The sequence below is a fragment of the Cyclopterus lumpus genome, chromosome 2 (genome assembly GCF_009769545.1).
Source record: "Cyclopterus lumpus isolate fCycLum1 chromosome 2, fCycLum1.pri, whole genome shotgun sequence".
NCBI lineage: Eukaryota > Metazoa > Chordata > Actinopteri > Perciformes > Cyclopteridae > Cyclopterus > Cyclopterus lumpus.
In genome coordinates this window covers 9,921,157-9,938,947 of record NC_046967.1, presented here as the reverse complement: position 1 = coordinate 9,938,947, position 17,791 = coordinate 9,921,157, and the positions used below count along the sequence as shown (strand labels likewise).

At 42.8% G+C, this 17,791-nt stretch overlaps 1 protein-coding gene across 6 annotated transcripts in view; it reads left to right on the top strand.

The window, feature by feature from the left end:
• The first annotated feature begins 5,977 nt into the window (after positions 1-5,977).
• Positions 5,978-17,791, top strand: part of mcf2la (mcf.2 cell line derived transforming sequence-like a) — a 34,252-nt gene continuing 22,438 nt past the window's right edge. For 3 of the 6 annotated variants that reach the window (XM_034551211.1, XM_034551215.1, XM_034551210.1), the window contains exon 1: positions 5,978-6,194. In XM_034551211.1, the coding sequence (XP_034407102.1) occupies positions 6,074-6,194 (121 nt within the window). In that variant the 5' untranslated portion in view covers positions 5,978-6,073. Of the gene's footprint in view, positions 6,195-7,403; positions 7,523-8,073; positions 8,457-13,071; positions 13,192-17,791 lie in introns of those variants that run through there. The other 3 variants (XM_034551212.1, XM_034551214.1, XM_034551213.1) reach the window with 3 other exon arrangements.

Sequence of the window (17,791 nt, the reverse complement as noted above, 5' to 3'; positions counted from 1 at the left end):
AAATATACCATGTTTTTTTTTTTTTTTGTTTTTTTTTCATCTGAATCCAAAAACGAAAATACGAGAGAAACCGAACTCAAAGCCGATTTAGTTTTTTTTGCAAATCCTTCTTTTTTCTTTTCTTTTGAAGACAGACGCAAAGCAAGGCAGACGACCCGGAAGTACGAGTCTGTCAAAATAAAGGCTAAGGCAATAGAAGGATTGTAGGCAAGTAATATAGTTTAATCAAAGTCATGTGTGTGTGCAGAGTTATTGGTCTTAGCACTCGTGTATTTTTCCACCGTTTCTTAAGTGAACGCAGAGCAGAGTCTTTATGAGGAGACGCAGAGTAAAGGCGTTTTTCTACCAGTAGATGGCAGTAGAAGTGTATATAAACCATACATTTGGTTATATTTAGCTGTGTCTTTGATCTAGGTTATTGATACAGACGTATTTACTGCTGTTTATTTTCTCAGATATTTATTGTTCATGGTTAATTTGCAACTTGGTTATATAATCATGTATTTATCGTGTCATTTTAGAACCAAAGATTCCTATGTAATAAATGACAATTAAAGAATACAGAGACAGTTAGTTTATTCTTACCTGTGCTTCTACTTTTTTACCTTCATTACTATACCATCACTGTTACTGTCATACTCATTCAACATCCAACCTGTTCTGTTCTAACTCTGCTGTCAGTGGCTTTGCCCTTCTGACAAAAAGCACATCATCATAATGTAGCACTTTGAGCTAAAGAATGATATAGCACTGTGTTGTGTGTAAACACTGCGGTCAGAGTGTACTATATGAGTTATTGTATAAGACTGAAACATGGAGAGCACAGCTGCTCTCACATTTCTAAGATGTCATGCATGGTTTATAGTCAAATGATTGGTCGGCGTTGTCTCCTGTTATTAGACCTATGTCTATTTCTGTGCAAATACATTTAGATAAGTCATATTAATTGTATATGTACAGACTTAACGCTGATTATATAAATAACAATATATTAATGGTGGTAGTTGTCTGTTCCTGTAAAACTGAGCAATAGGGCTTTTTGGTACCCCAGGTTACATGTAGGTCATGACCTTCCTTAGCTAAGAGCAGTAGCCCACATCTACTTGTGTCTGATCCAATGACACTCTTTGGAGAGGACCTCACATTTATCAGATCCGGGAAATGGACATCGCCCTGGACAACGTTTCTAGAATATTTAAGGTCAGTAAAAAATCTACAATCTTGCACCACAAATTTAGATATTTGTATTTTAGTTTCAAATTCAGTGCCAGAAATTTAACAAAATGCATTTTTCCCACACTTTCACTAACTAATATAAGTTTTGCAAGGGGTTGTAAATGTGTCCCAACCTCTTCAATTATATATTATATAAGGTTATATAACGTTAATAAGTTCCTTTAATACCAGCTATTCTTTTTATATATGAGTATAAGTATGTTGTAAGTTAAGTTATACTACTGTGTGTTGATATAAGCTCAGTTTCCACAGCAAATGCTGACGATAGGGTTGGAATTTTAGTGACATTCATTTATTGAGCACACCTTATCCGTAACTTTGCCAACTCAAATTAAGTATTGTAGATCCTGCAGATAATTCAGTCTACTTTAGCTACACACACACACACACACGCACTCACACACACACACACACACACACACACACACACACACACACACACACAGACCATTGTACGTTAACGGGCTGAATGAGAAAACACACTTGCTTAATATCTGTTTCAATTTGTGTTACATTCTTGTCTAATGAGCTAATTCCTTGGATTCATTACTTTTCATTATATAACAATATTTATTATGATGTATAATCTAATAATTGCACCTAATAACATAAGTACTACCTTTGAAAAGTGGAAAGCGTGGAGCAGCTGGTTCTGACGGCAGAAGAGCTGCCAGCACACCTTAAAAACAAACCTACTTTTGGTGAAAGCTGTAAAAAATTTTGATATCTTTTTACATGTGCATCTGTATGCGATAACAAGACCCAACAGAAGCTGCTTTATGAGTGAAACTAACTGGTAATTCAGGTTTTTAAAGCCAACGCAAATATCTTCAGGACACCGGTCAATCTCACCTCCCAGTTTGTTTATTCAGCTCCTGAGCATCCCTGACACATCGTCGCCACCTCAAACTTGTGCTTCATTTGGAGACATATGAATATATATAAATGTAAAATATAAATATATATAAATATTATATATTCTAATTCCTCTTTTCATTTCACTGAAGCGTGGTGGTTGTATGATAGTTTCCCATTTTGTTACACAGTCCTTTGCATTTTTATTCAACACTGCAAATGTCAATTGATTACTTTATTATCATATTCATCATTAAATTATTTTTATGTCTGCCTGTGAAATACTTTACTAATCGTTTTGATACGTGTTATATAAATACAATGTATTATTATCAACCACACAAGATATGTTTTTTAGATTAAACCTGAGACTAATAGTCAACAATCGAGAGCAATTAAAGTATTACAACTACACAGAAAATAAGGAATGTCTACAACACGTGGTGTTTGTTGTCAAATCTAAGGGCCAATCAGCTCTCTGATGTGGCGACAGCCAGGCGTTTCCCATCATGCACTGGGCCACGCGGTGGGTGGAGCGGCACTGCGGCGCCCGGGCTCTCGTGAGATTATCGTTGGCCACGTGAGCATGACGTCAGAGCAAGTCGGGATCAAGTCGGACACAAACCTAACCGGCATGCATTGCGCGTCAGACCGATCGATTCTGCGCAGGGCTAGCGCAACTCAAACGAGCCTATTAGCTAGTAATCTAGTTCACACAGCATTCACAATAATAACACAATTAGCCGCTGTGTCGCTATGCACAAGGTGCTAATTAAGTGTTTGAACCTGGACAAATGAAAGCTAATTTACATTTGGTAAGTGGACATTTAAATGAATACAGCCAGGCTGATAATTCGGCATATACATGGCTCACTAATATTAACGAAATATTGAACAAAAAATAATAATATTGGAGGTTTGGGATTGAGATGTGGAGGGACTTGAGTACTGGTGTGTCTTTGGCGTTCACACCTTTCATTAAATGAGCTGGGATAAGCTCATATATTAATTTTTTAAAACTTTAATTGACGCCTAATGAAACACAGAACATGGAAGTGTTTAATACAATGAGCCTATCAGCTCTATCATGAGGCTGTCAGTGTGAAGGGGTTGTTTTGGTTGAATTCAATGTGAGTCATGCATCATTCTCATTGTCCAACCCATTGCATACAGTGCAATCATTCATTAAATATGTTCCAAGTGCACGTGTCGGATCTAATGAAAAAGTTTGTTGAACCGTTCCTGTATTTATAATACCAACAATTTGGAACTAATGTTGTGTTTTGATCCTTTTCATGCAGATCTGTAGTTTGCACTGGACACAAAAATTTGAGGAACAAACTGAAAGTGAGTTTGTGCGTCTTCTTTGGCACCGAAGCGCTGGAAATCAGTCCACTCTTTTATTTCCATGTGCTCTCGATGACATCCCCTAGGCCACGGCTGTGAACTTGGCCAGTAGAAGTGTCACATTGTATTGCATGTGGGACTAGCCTGGGTCTTTATTTAGCCTGGCATATCACCACGTCACAAGATCTCTGTCCATATGACCGAGGGCATGCTGCTCTATTGTCAAAGAAATGAAAGGAGCCACTGTAGGGAAACTGGTAATTGGATGCATTTGATTCGATCGATCTACCAGAAGTCATCAGATGTTCTGAAAGCCATTAACACTAGAATTATTACGCTTCCATTATATGCGAATACATCTGCAACAGTTGGTTAGAAAACATCTGCTAACCTGGATCCTTCAGCAGACGTTGGCACAGATCACTGCTGCATTGATCGTCATGCTATGTTGTTTGTCGAATTCTAAAACTGCAGGAGATGGTGCTCCAGTAAAGAACAGCTCTTTAAAAAATATATTATTTTCTTTAAGGGAAGTTACATTTAGTTAAAAACAGTTACAGTAAGGTTAATTGCTGCACAGCGCAGTTTAGAGAAAAGGTCAAATTAGCGGCAGTAATGTTAACACCCTCAAGGACAGATGTGTGTGTTTGGTGCACAGAGGCATGTATGTTGTTATGTGTTATGCAATTGCGAAAGTGTCCTGTGTGTGTGTGTGTGTGTGTGTGTTCTCCTTCCTCCCTCCCTCTCTGTACACTGCTGACCAGATTAAATGGACAGTGCATCAGTCTCTTTCTGTTCCCATTATTTCTTCTGTGTCCTTTCACCCGAGTCTCCTTCTCAAGTATGGCCACGATTCAGTCTTTCTTTTTTTTTACTCTCAGTAATGTTTGATATCTTTTAGGAACTTCGAAGTGCATGTGAAGAAGAAAGTCTACTGAGCTTTGGCGTCCCGGGGCGAGGATGGGAGGGAAGCCGTCGGTACCAGACGACTTGGAGGAAACGCCGGAGCTGCTGTCGGCGATCAGTGGTAGGGACCGCGGCAGTCACTCTCAGCGTATCACCCTATATGTGCACAGTCTTGGTCATCGTAGAGGACGTGTCACACACTGAACTTGGGACACCTTCAGAAATTGGTGTGGCCTAAAGTTTGGCAAATGGTCCAATCTCAAATAATCAATGCAGAGATTATTTCATGAGGCAAGTCGCAGGTAGTAGAAAATGGGATTTGGACCCAGGTGTCTTTTTATTTATTTTAGGATTCCAAGACATGAGGAAATCTAATTTAGTGTCAATCATGCACCGTTCATTTTGATTGACATTTACGGTCTCTGACCTGTCCATGATCCGAGTCAGGTTCAAGGATTGCAGATCCGAGTTGATCTTTAAAAACATAATCGATGCTCTGCAGCCATTTGCGCCCTTATACTATGCAAAAGTGTGCCTGACGAGTTGGATTCAAGAGGCTCGTAGTTCTTTTTGAGCGAGTTAAAAGCTGCACAAATTGTAGTGAACTATAATATCCATAATTAAAATGCAGTTGTGCATCAGGTTCTTCCTGCAGAGAGCGACAGGTTGCATGCGAGCCCCTTTATTTCCATTTCTGTGTCTCTCTGTGACTGTGACGTATAAATACTACCAGTAGAAATAGATTGTAATAGTATTAGATAGTATGACCAGTATTATCTAGTGTAAATCATGCCAGATTCATGCCAGCAGTAGGATAATTGAGCTATGTTGTCAGTCTGCCATTCCAGATGAGGAGGGCGTCTGTTTTGATCTTTCGGGGCCGCTTGATTAAATCTAATAAATGCAACATAATGAAAGGTGCATGACCGTCACTGCTTACTACCTTTTTAGAACTTGGAACTGGGAATGTTTGTGCTGATGGTGTGATGATGAATCCGGTGGAGTAAAGAAAATGTGATTCCCCGTTACGGATGGCACCAATCTTCACCAAAAGGTCTAAACACAGGGATGCCCGGGATTGTTGTTCCTCGCTTTCAGAACTTTTAATAGCTGCGTTTTAATAGCTGTGTTTTTGAATAGTGCAATATATCATCCTTCATGGTGTTCAAACGTAGCCTTGTGTAACGTTTGGGATCATGTGTCGATGGAGAAGTCACCAGTTTCCTCATGAGGACAAAGGGAGTTTCTAGCTGTTATCGGGAAGATAATATGGGATAGTTGACACTTCCTTTATTTCAGAGAAGGAAAACACACATTATTGATCAAACGCCGACACCATAGAATGTGTTTATGCACTCTTTTACGTTGGAAATAAAACCAAAAAAACAAGGCGGTTGTATCTATTTTGAGTGTACTTCTGCACCCTGGCGAACAGTCCAAAATCACACACGCATATGTTCTAAGTTCGTATAATTAGCTGTCGAGGGGTTGATGTCATCTCTCCGCCCCTCCTCCTTCCTGCGATAAACACGGAGCAGACATGAAGCGAGATAAACAATCACACATTCACAAGAGCAAACAAAGCAGCTCCATCGAGGAGGAGGAGGAGGAGGAGGAGGAGGAGGAGGAGGAGGAGGAGGAGGAGGAGGAAGAAGAAGAAGAAGAAGAGAGGCGGGCGGCTTGAAGAACAAGCTCTCAGACGTGGTATGAAACCCACTGTGATGGGACGATGTCTCTTCTGGAGTTGGTTCAAGACGGCGGAGAGGTGTTGAGTGGACTGCTTCACAATCTGTCCGCATCTATCGGGCTGTTGACCCGGCACGCACGCAGCGAGAGCTGTGGGCCAACAGGTTGGTGGTGGTTTTGTCGGTGCATATTCTGTGTGTCAAAGAGCGTTCGGGTCAGTCTGTTATTTCATAAATCAACGGGACAGGATTTCCTGTCTCCACGGGGAGATTCCCCCTGCCGTGTTCCTCCCTTCAATATTCAGACGTAAGAGAGGGGCTCGCTTTTCAGTGTCCTGCTGATGCTACAGTATGTCTGCGGTAGTTCGCGTGTCTTTTTAAATTTGACCTTAGGGAACAATAACATGAAATGCCACAGGACTTTACGTGTATTTCTCACTCTAGATAATATCAATACATATTATTTGAGGTTTGCTTTACAGTAAGTGTCCAATTTAAAGGACCTACCCTGAAAACAGTAGAACTTTATCCCCAATCTAGGGTAAATAAATGCATTATTTATGCATTATTTAATGGCTTTTACTAGAGGCTGTGTTTGAAGGGGTTTTCTGCATCTTTTAAGATGTTTGAAATCATGTCACATGAACGCCGCCCTGACTTTGCCCTTTAACTAATGGAAAATAAGGCTCTTTGTTAAGATGAGAATTTAGAAATGAAACATTTTCGTTACGCAGAAGCATCCATTTCTTGAATTCAGCTAATTAATGTTCTGAGTGTTTGACTGAATTCATCTTGTTTAAATCATTATTTATTTGACATTTAAAAAAAACAACATTTTATGATGAAGAAAATCAGGGATTACAGGGAACTACATTTTTGATCCATCTCATCTTTATTTGATACTCTATACTATATTATGCTTGATAAATAACTTTATTTTCCGATCACTATAGCAGGATTGTCCTCTCTCTGCACAATAGTGAGTTGTTCTAATGACACTTCCAATTAGAGTTGTGAATTTATAATGTGTATTTGCGTATGCTATACATTAATACGTACAACATGTAGATATGACAGCATTGGAGTAACTAAACAAACTGTTTCTCCCTGCTTCAACTCTTTGTGCTTGGCTCGGCCTTTAGGACCAATATCTGTGTTGTATGAAGTTGGCAATATTCTCATCTAACAACCACTAAACGGTGAACAAACGCACTGCACTTCCCAACGTGTTGTGGTATTCCTTTATGAGCACTTCATTCAGATTGTCTACCGTGGAGCGTAAATCCTTGGACGCTGCCCCCTTTGGCTGTTTGACCTCTGTAACTGATTACCTGAGTGGATAATTGATAACTTGCCTTATGTCTCGATAAACAGACAGAAAGCGTTTAGAAAGACAAGCAGACTGGTCTTCATCATGTCTGCCAACCTTTTCTGTGGTTGTCGACCAGCAGAAGGGAAACCGAATCAGAAATGCAGGCGGACTCGCAGACGAGGTGAGTGTCACTGTGTGACATTCTGCTAATCTACCTCCTGGGAACCCGTTGAGATAAAACGCATTGATTGGTAAAAGATTCTGTCGTTAGTCCCGCTGCACAGCCTAATCAATACTTGTCTGTATGAACAACTTCCTCCCAATGCCAGAAACCAGACGGGTCAAATGAGTCCTCCCTTGGTTTGTAGACATTACGGGAGGATGAGTTTGCGTTGCATCTTTTCTATCCAAACACTGTGACCCCCTTTAGGCTCTTTATGACATCATGTAGCTGATTTCATATGCGCTGCCACCGAGGATCCGGAGAGTTCAAGCTGAGAACTTCATAGCTCCAAACCATGCAAACCAGCGTAGGCCTGATATCGAGGTTACAATCAGTTCCATGCTGGACTGTGAACCCTTTAACATCCACAACTCTTATCTTCAGCGTCCATGGTCTTGTTTTTAAAATCGTTAAAAATAGACTTATTTTGAACGGATTTAAACGTTTTAAGAAAAGCTTATTTCAAGGAGTCAGCGCGACACGGAATTGAGGATAAAGGTGTGTGTGTGTGTGTGTGTGCGTGTGTGTGTGTTCGGTGGTGTCTATGGCAACCGACGTATTTGTCAGCGTGTATTCTCCGTTTCTTGCTCAGATAAAGGTGCGCAGATAATAACAGCAGCAGGGAGGGGCAGAGGAAAGAGGAGTGGCGTAATCACTCCGTAACTTTAACAGGTGTGTGTGTGTGCAAGAGAGACAGACAGACACGGGGAAAATACAAATGAGGAGCGCAGGATGAGTCGGGCGATACTCTTCTCTCCATCGGAAGAGGAGAGGGACGGGATGGAGGAATGCACTGGGAGACGGGAACATGCCGGAGAGAGGTTTGTCTGCATCTCCGTGGAGGAGATGGAGAGCTACTACAGATACACCCAGGGCTGTCAACAGCTGCATCGTGAGTTCTGCAGGGTTGTGTGTGTGTGAGTTTTGCCTGGTGAGGTGTGTACATGAGGTGTGTACGTGACACTCTCTAAAAGACACAGCTGTACGGCTGAGTGAAGTCCATTTTCTCTTCTTTGGAGTTTGAGTGATTGACGACACAGTCAGTCATGTATGGCTGTTCAGGTTATTTTCTTGCCATGGAGACGTAAAGCTGGGCCAAGAAAACATACTGACTTTATTTCGGCCTCTCCATAAATGTCTCCTGTGGCCTCTCGAAGGAGACCAAAGTACACGTGGGAAAAGAAAAGAGTAATATAGTATACTACATCCTTATTTACTCAAGGAGGTTCAATAAAAAGTGGTGTAATTATCTGACAGCCGGTGTACGTGTGACTACAGAGTATTTGTGCGCCATCGATCGCCCAGGTGTTTTGAAGACTGCGTGCTTGATGATTTTCAGCTCTATTCTGGTCTGTTTCTTGTCGTCTTTGGTCTGTATTTAGAGATGACGTGTGTATTTTTAGAAAAGAGCGGTTGTAGTAACGCTGTGTCACGGAGGCAGCAGGTGCCGCGTCTTCGCCCTTTTGATCCTATTTCTGCTTTAATCGACTCGTATTCCCGTGACTCGGGTTTGTTTTCGGGGGCGTGAAATAGTCGACGCCGAGACGCAAGCGTAGATGTTTGTGTGCCTCTGGGTTTTTTAAAGCCACGGTTTTGTTTTGGTCAGCTGCGGTGACTTCCTCTGGTGTTTTGTGACATAGTCTTCTTCCCCCTCCACGCCGTGTGTTAAAACTTCCTCTTTCACGGGTATTCTCATGATTGTCTTTCTCGTGACATCCCTCTCGCAGCACGCTCTTTGTTTTTTCTTTACCTGCTGACCTTTTTAAGATAAAGTCCCGGGTCATCGTCTAAGGCCGTATGAGCTAAATTTGAGCCGTCGTCGTCGTCGGAGCAAAACGGGCACCGTAGACGCACATTTATCAGCTTTTCCACTGCAGGTCACGTCACTAGAGGATCCCTGCAGTGTTGCATTAGTTGTATTGGGGTTTATTAGAACATTAATGATTCACAGGAAGCCCGGATGAAGCTTGCATCTAAAAAAAAAAAAAATGAAAAAAAGCGTGAGTTTCAGTGGTTTGTTTTTTAAAATTTGTATTTTATTAGGCCGGGGGGAGGAGAGATGTTTCATAATGCAACAAAGGCGCTGGCTGTGGCCATTGTTTAATTGACTGTTATGGATATTTGACTTCCCTTCTCCAAACCAGTCAGCCACAGTCGGTGGCGATTACCTCCATGCACATTTAGACCATCATAAAGAGTCAAAAAAGGCAATAAATTGCCAGGCAGTTTGGATTAAAATGGCTCATAATCGCTTGTAGATTCTCTTCTGCTCGTTGTTGTTTTTTTTATGCTCTCGCGGTTCTCTTTACTGTCCCGCTTTATCACCCTTTCATTCAATCTTTCAGATATTCACACCTTTTCCTCTCCTCCGCTACTCGTTTTTCAGCCCTTTTTTTTTTTAAGTCACTTCTCAATTGGTTTCTTCCTGTTTACGCTCCGGTCCTGGCCAATGGCGTTTGATCCTGCAGCGGAAGTAGTCGATAGTGTTTCTTCTTTTGCAGACGTCGGGGCGGTGTCAAATAAATAATCGAGCTGGGAGTTATTCTAGCTGTAGTCTGCACCACATCCCTCACACACACACACACACACACACACACACACACACACACACAGGGGTCTCCTTTACATCCCGTACACACACACACACACACACACACACACACACACACACACACACACACACACACACCGAAGTCTGCTCTGCATCCCATGTCAACACACTCCGTTGTCACGTTGAGGTCAGAGGCTTGTGTCATATTAACTGATACGCTAACACACACTGTTTATATTGTTGAACAAATGAAGTCCGTTTAATTCGACCTGTAAGAGAGGATCATGGCTGATTTTGATGAATTTTAAATAATAATTCCTAAATGCATAAGACCATGCACACCGTGTCTCAAACCAGCTCATTATTGACACTTGCAGTGGACTAAAATAAATGAGTGTTTAGGGTGTGACTGTAAATCAGCCCCCTCGTGGGTGAAGCTCGCTGCTGCTGGCGCACAAGGCAGCGGAGACAGGAAATGAACCATTATAAAGCCTCTGCCTTTTCCTGTCGCTCAGCCAACGCGCTCATCTAAATCTGACGGTAGGTAAACGCACACCCAGCCAGCGCTGTGGCAACACGCTTACCGACCTCCATTGTTCCATCCAGATATTTTTATATCCCAGTCGGCTCAAACTCTGTTGAATCCCTTCATTTATTGATAATCTTTACTCAGGCTAGACAGCGGGAGATTCATCTTTAATCTAACTCTTAATCTCACACACGTATTGTTTTTCATCTCCCCGTGCCTAATCTCAGACCTTCTACAATTTCTGACACCATAACCCCATATTTTAGTCCATATTTACTTACATTTTGACCCCTTATGTTATGTTTTTGTGCAGAGAAACAGCCAGGACATGTGTCCTATTTGGACTTTATCAGAAAATAGATGGACTGATCATCATGCTGACTTACTCTGAGAGGTAGCTGTTGATGTTCCCTTAATTGATCACATAATCATATTTACAAGTAAATATGACTCTCTCTTTGGTCTAAACTCTAAGCCTCATAGGCATCAAATTCTAATAAAAAACAATATTAAAGTGCAAGAAAAACAGCAATATGTTACACTATTTTATTAATGCATTAAAAACATTTCTATTAAAAACATTGACAACAAAGAGGAAGACAGAAAAAGGAAGACTCGAGGTTTATAGGAACTGTACTGAAGCGGTTTAGTGTTACACTTTCACAAAGGGAAGGGAACATGCTGACCGTAAATCCCAAAATGCTTGTCCTACATATCCCACAATGCCCAGCCTGTGCCGTGAGACCGTCTTTGCCCCCCTCCCCCCCCCTCAGTGTATCCTTTTAACACGGGCTTTCTACTGTTTCTCAGACATTTATATGCTAACTAGAAGCACTAATCCCAGAGCACACCAACCAGGTAATCCTGTGCAAAGACAAACGGGAGCAAACCACACCTGGTGCGTTTTTTTAAATGTCAAAGTCTGCGACGTATCCCAGTATCAACAGTGAAGTGATACGAAGGTTTGGGGCAGGACGGGGAGGCAGGCAGGGCGTATGAGAAAGTCAAATGTGAGGAGTTACTGTATTCCTTGTTCACGTGGAGGAGAACGAGCATCAAAAAGCATTTTATGAAGTTCCTGAGGGGTCAATTCAGGTTTCCACCAGTCCAGCTTCCCCCTGCAGCTGTGTGTGTGTGTGTGTGTGTGTGTGTGTGTGTGTGTGTGTGTGTGTGTGTGTGTGTGTGTGTGTGTGTGTGTGTGTGTGTGTGTGTGTGTGTGTGTGTGTGTGTGTGTGTGTGTGTGTGTGTGTGTGTGTGTGTGTGTGTGTGTGTGTGTGTGTGTGTGTGTGTGTGTGTGTGTGTGTGTGTGTGTGTGTGTGTGTGTGTGTGTGTGTGTGTGTGTGTGTGTGTGTGTGTGTGTGTGTGTGTGTGTGACACTGGGTCCCCCTGCTGTCTTCACTGGCATTGTGTGCGGGTGTTTTGTGTCGGTGGGAGAAAGAGGCCTCCGCTCCCCCGTGGGCACCATGAGTACACACTTTGTGTTGACTTTACATTCGCCCCAAGTGGAAACTTTTATTCCACTCCTCTGCCGGCTTGGTGCGTTTTTGAATGTGACAGTTTAAAAGTTGGGCTTATTCACCAAACCCAGAAGACGAAGCAGTTGGCAAAGATGAAATCGAGACAAATGTGAGTTTGTAGCATCATTCCTTAAAAAAAAGGCTACGGACATTCTTCTGGATAACTCGCTAACGTCCCTGCAAGTAGATTGTGTCCAACTCGGCTGAAAAGCACATTCAAAAACAATATAAATGAGTGAGAAGGGTTTGATATCTACTGGTTTCTCTCTTCCGTTACAGTCACGATTAATTTTTTTTGTTTTTATGAACATCAAACACATTATGGAGAAGCGGATTTAATCGACACTCGCAGCTTTACATAACTTAATTTGCATCCAAAAGAAGGTTCTCACGATTGGTGTTGGATTAAAAGCACATTTTGTCTTGTAAAGCTTCGCTCGTACATATTTGCTTGATAAATAACCCACAACTGTTAAGTTGTAGAGAGAGAATCTTTTGGTCTTCCATATTTCCTACAGCCCAATGTTCAAAACAACTAAATGTGTTTATGCAGTAATCTAATTGATCAACTAAATGTCAACAGTGGAGCCGGATGATACATAAAATAATCATTTTTTTGCAGTTACTGTCACTGCAAAGGGCTGAAGCCTTTCAGTGAAAACACTGACATGTGAAAGTGGAGGCGGATCATGTGAAACTCCGCCTCGCTGGCCGGTACAGATGGGGAGGGGGAGGTGTGTGTGTGTGTGTGTGTGTGTAGGCTGCGCTGTGCACTGCACTGACAGCTCAGTAAGCGGCTGAAGTCCTCTGCCACGGCGGAATGGACGGCCTGAACTTCCACCGCGACGTGCTCTGACGGAACATGCGGCTGTGTGTGAGCGTGTTTCAGTGTGTGTTTCAGTGTGTGCTTCAGTGTGTGCGCGTGCATCAGGGGGGCACACATGTACCGGCAGCACGATGGCTCTGAACCGAGTGTCTCTCCTCTGCCACGATACCACCAGGCTGTGGCTGCGACTGAACATGATGACAGGTAAAGTGTCTGGGGGAAGAACTGTTAATGTTGTGTGTGTGTGTGTGTGTGACACTTCTTGCAGTTTCTTAAAGGTTGTGAGTTTTTGTGCGTTCTTGTCCTGGTACCAGCCGTGCCACGAGTTTTTAGTTACCGCACGCGGTTCAACCCAACACCTGCTGTCTGATGCAGGAGCGTGTTGGCTTGCTGTTGGTTCTCACTCTTGGTGTGTGTGTGTGTGTGTAGTGGACACAATGTTGGACACGCTCGAGCCTTCACCACTTTTCCCTAAATTGGCTGCTGAATGCCGTTTGGTCCCCAGTATGAATGAGCAAAATGAATAAACACGACCTGACTTTGTTATCCACATTGATTTCGTCTCATTGTCCCCCCCCCCGGAGGCATTAGCATCCATCAGATGGTTACATCACTTAATGTGAAGTGCTCCCCGGGGCTCTCACTGTGGGTCGAGCTGTATGTTAACGGGAGGTCTTGCCGTGTACAGTGCAAACACACACACACACACACACACTCTCTCTCTCAGTGGAGAGCACGCTGGCAGCATGTTAATCACATTGGTCCCATTACCACAGTGCATTTCCTCCTGTCAGTTGGGAGCCACGTTGGGACAAAACCCTTTTGAGGGTTTGAATGTCCACATCTAACCCCCCCTCCCCTTTTATTTCCACTCTCGGTTGTGTTCGTTGGTTGTCTCTTATTTATTCAGTTTGTGTTTGCGCTGAAGTGCGCTAATGGAAAAACCTGAGAACCACAATATTGATGATTTACAGCTTTTACACACACACACACACACACACACACACACACACACACAGAGAGAGAGAGTTAGTACCGAGGTATCAACCTGTCCCACAGTTGATTTTTTGCCAAATCAAAATGAGTAGTTTCGGCTAAGCTCCCATAATGCAATCTGGGATGTCGACCCGTGTGTGTGTGTGTGACCTGAGATACAATGACCTGTTTGCATTGGTTTTAGCAGCAGTTGTTCAATTAATTTTGTCCTCAAGAGTCATTCGCAGCAAAAGAAGCACAAGAGCAAGAGTACCCTATCAATAACGTCAATGCCGAGCCAGATTGTATTAAGTGGATGGGATGAATATTTAATGATCCCGGGGGCGGGGGATAGGGTGATGGCACAACAAATCAAACAAATTGATTTTTAAGTCGGCAACACATTTATCAGGCTAATACACAGCTCAGGGCAGCTCCAGTAACGTCTCACTGCGTACATATGACCTGAAGTCCACTTCCTTTTAGCGGGATTTGCGAGAGACTAATTAATGTGTCCGTAGTCAAACTCCCTAACCACACTTCCAATAAGCCTTTTGTTTGTTTGTTTATGTTAGACGTGTCTTTTAGATGCTGCACCCCATGTAAAATGAACGTGAACTCTAAAATTCATGCAATGTCCCTTTTTTAACATCGGTCAGTATGACTCCATTATTATTATTATGTACATTATTCTCGGTCAAAAAAATGCAAACACACCTTCCTATAGTCAAAAGCGGCATGTGACACATGGGGCACTTCAGATATTCTTCTCATCGTGCCCGGCATGTAAGCTTTTAAGAGCAGGATCACTTTCTGTAGAGGATTGCTGACCCTTTTTCATTATGACCGACTCCACTTCAGCACAGATACAATTTAGTATCAACTTATTAGGATCAAATTTCGGTGCAATAATTCCTACTGCATCCAAAAATACCCTTACGTGAATCCAACACAACCCTCTGAGACCTTTTTTAAGCGTTTTAATGGCGGGACGAGTCTTACTTCCAGTGCATGATGTCATTGTGTAAAAGTGTAATGTCAGTGTTTTCCTACAGCTGCGAGTTTCTTTTAGGGCAAGTAAAAACACAGACCTCCAGGATTCTTTAGTCATTCGCTGCCTCCCTCTTTTTCTCTCTGTCTTCCTCAGTTTTCATGTCCTTCTTTGTTCTGTGTGGTGTAATGACCGGCATTGCCAGAGGCAGCTAAAACAAAAAGGCTGCTTTGTAGCACCGCATATGCTTCAATGCCTCACATGTGTTTAGGTTGTATGATTCATAAATTCCCACGAGAATATAGACGTGGTTTGCCGTTGAAGCAGGTAGAGGTCACAGTGCTTGGCGGATGCACATTTTTAGCTTAAAACAAGAATTTTAAGTTAATTTTTACAATAGTTATAGTGTATGTAGGTGTGTGTTGTGACTGCAGCACAGACTGCAGACAGGGGGACAGTAGTGTGTTGTTTTGCTGAGATGATGATGATGATGAGGCCACCATCTCTTCAGTAAATCGGGGCTATTGTTGTTGATTTCTAACTGTTGCCGAATGGAGGGAGAGCCCAACGCTTTCAGCTTCTTGGCCTAAACGAGGACGTGTGTGTGTGTGTGTAGGATGATGCTTTAGCTGCATCAAAACGATTGGACTCAACCAAGAAAACTATTGCAGAAAGACGATATGGATGACTGGAATATCCTCAGTGGATAGAACTCGTGTGGCCATCAGTAATATTTTAATGTTCGTCTGGCTGCTCTTTCCCCTGATCCACACCAATTCAAGCTGCGGGGTTAGACATCGGGCACTACACACACACACACACACACACACACACACACACACACACACACACACACACACACACACACACACACACACACACACACACATATTCAAAGCCACTGTTGGTCGTCTGACCCAGTTGTTGTTTGGCATGTTGTGTGTGTGTGTGTCAGATACCCCACATCAGTGACAGATGGGACTTTGGTAAACCCTCACTATAATGCCAGACAATAGAGCTCAGATTCCCTCACACGTGTGTGCACACGCACACACACACACACACACACACACACACACACACACACACACACACACACACACACACACACACACACACACACAAACAGCTGCAGAGCGACTGGCAAATCCTTGCTTCTCTATATGCAAATATACACAACGCAGCTGACCATCTCTCTGCTGGCATTTGATACCAACGCAGCAACTTTTAACCCCGCTGCCACACACACACACACACACACACACACCTTGTTTCTACAACCCAATGCCTTCAAGTCTACGTACCAAGTCAGTCCGTTCCATTTGTTGCATACCAGAGCAGCAGATGGAGGGCTGAAGGTCTCAATGACGCCGGATTGCTGGACGTCCGTCTTCTGAATGTCTTGATCCTCTACTTTTGGCATAGCATTAGGATCAATAGCTGAGCTCATAGAACTATGGCGCTCCGTTGTAGCCTGAAATATTGGGATTATTACTTTAGACAGAAATGTTGGAAGAACATTTCCAGAGCCTCTCGATATGAAATGTCTGGCCCATTTATGGAGATCCACAGGCTGCAAGATGGTCTCCTGTTTATATTCTGAGGACAGTTCTGACAGTATGGCCAGCTGTGTCTTGTTTTGAAAAGGTTAAAAATGATATCAGCAACACAGTATGTTGTTCATGATGATGTCACATTTTTAAGTTACCCCAAGTGGACCAGAGAGGGTGCCGTTGGGTGGGGTGGGTGAGCCCCCCTAATATAATGGTAGGGGAAACACTGGCTTGCAGCTATAGATACATGTTACTTTAAAGATCGTCTCTGAATGAATATTTGAATGACACGTCTGTGAAATGAATATGTTTGCACGGTGCATACTGAAAAAACAGTAGTCTTCTGTGTGTGTGTGTGTGTCTGATCCTTTGTGTCTGAGGTCAGTTCTGAGTGTCGATGCACCTCGGTCCGACCATGTCATGCTTGTTTTTGTTTGCGTAGTCCTCAGCCGGGGTCCCGCGTGTGTTTTGAGTGAACATCAGACGGCTCTCCAGCTTCCTGTGGCTTTGAACTTTGACCAGCACACCAGCACTGGCGGCCGTTAACCAGCACAGAACAGCTGGATGCCACCTTTGAACCCACGGTGTCTGTTTTAGCAAGGACAACTTGTAGGAACTCGAGCGGAGAAAAAAAGGGGGAGGGCGGAGGTGTTGTCATGGACGATGCTTTGTGTGTGTGTGTGTGTGTGTGTGTGTGTAATGGACTACACCTTCATGAGACTTAATTGGGCTGTTGCCTCTCTTTCACCTCCCCAGTGCTGACCTAACCAAGTGCGTTTTACAAATTGAGTTTTCACAAATTACATTGCAAAGGAGCATTAGCTGTAATCAAGTCCAAATGCATTCACACAGTGTGTGCACTCACTCATTTCTTGTTTAAGTGTGTGGGAGATGCTGAGGCAGATGAGAGAAGTCGGCTTTGCCTCAAACTAACACTGTTTTACTGATATTTTAGACCATAGTGTCGTTTGAAGGCCAATATGATGATTGTGATTGTGTTTAGGCCTAAATAAAAAAATAAGGAAACGATGTTTTCACCTATAAAATGCCAGAAAATAGAGACAAATGTGTGCTGATCTCAGTTTACTGTCCTCTATGACAAGGTTCACATTTGAGAAGCTGGTACCTGTGAATTATGAAATTGACCTAGCTCTAAAACATACAGAGATGATGGCAACTGTTAAAACAGTGGATTCCAATTGGAAAGAAAGAGATGGCCACCGTGTCGTATTTGAATGTGTGTATTTTACAGTGTTGCTCTGCTGTTGACCTCCTCACACAAGGA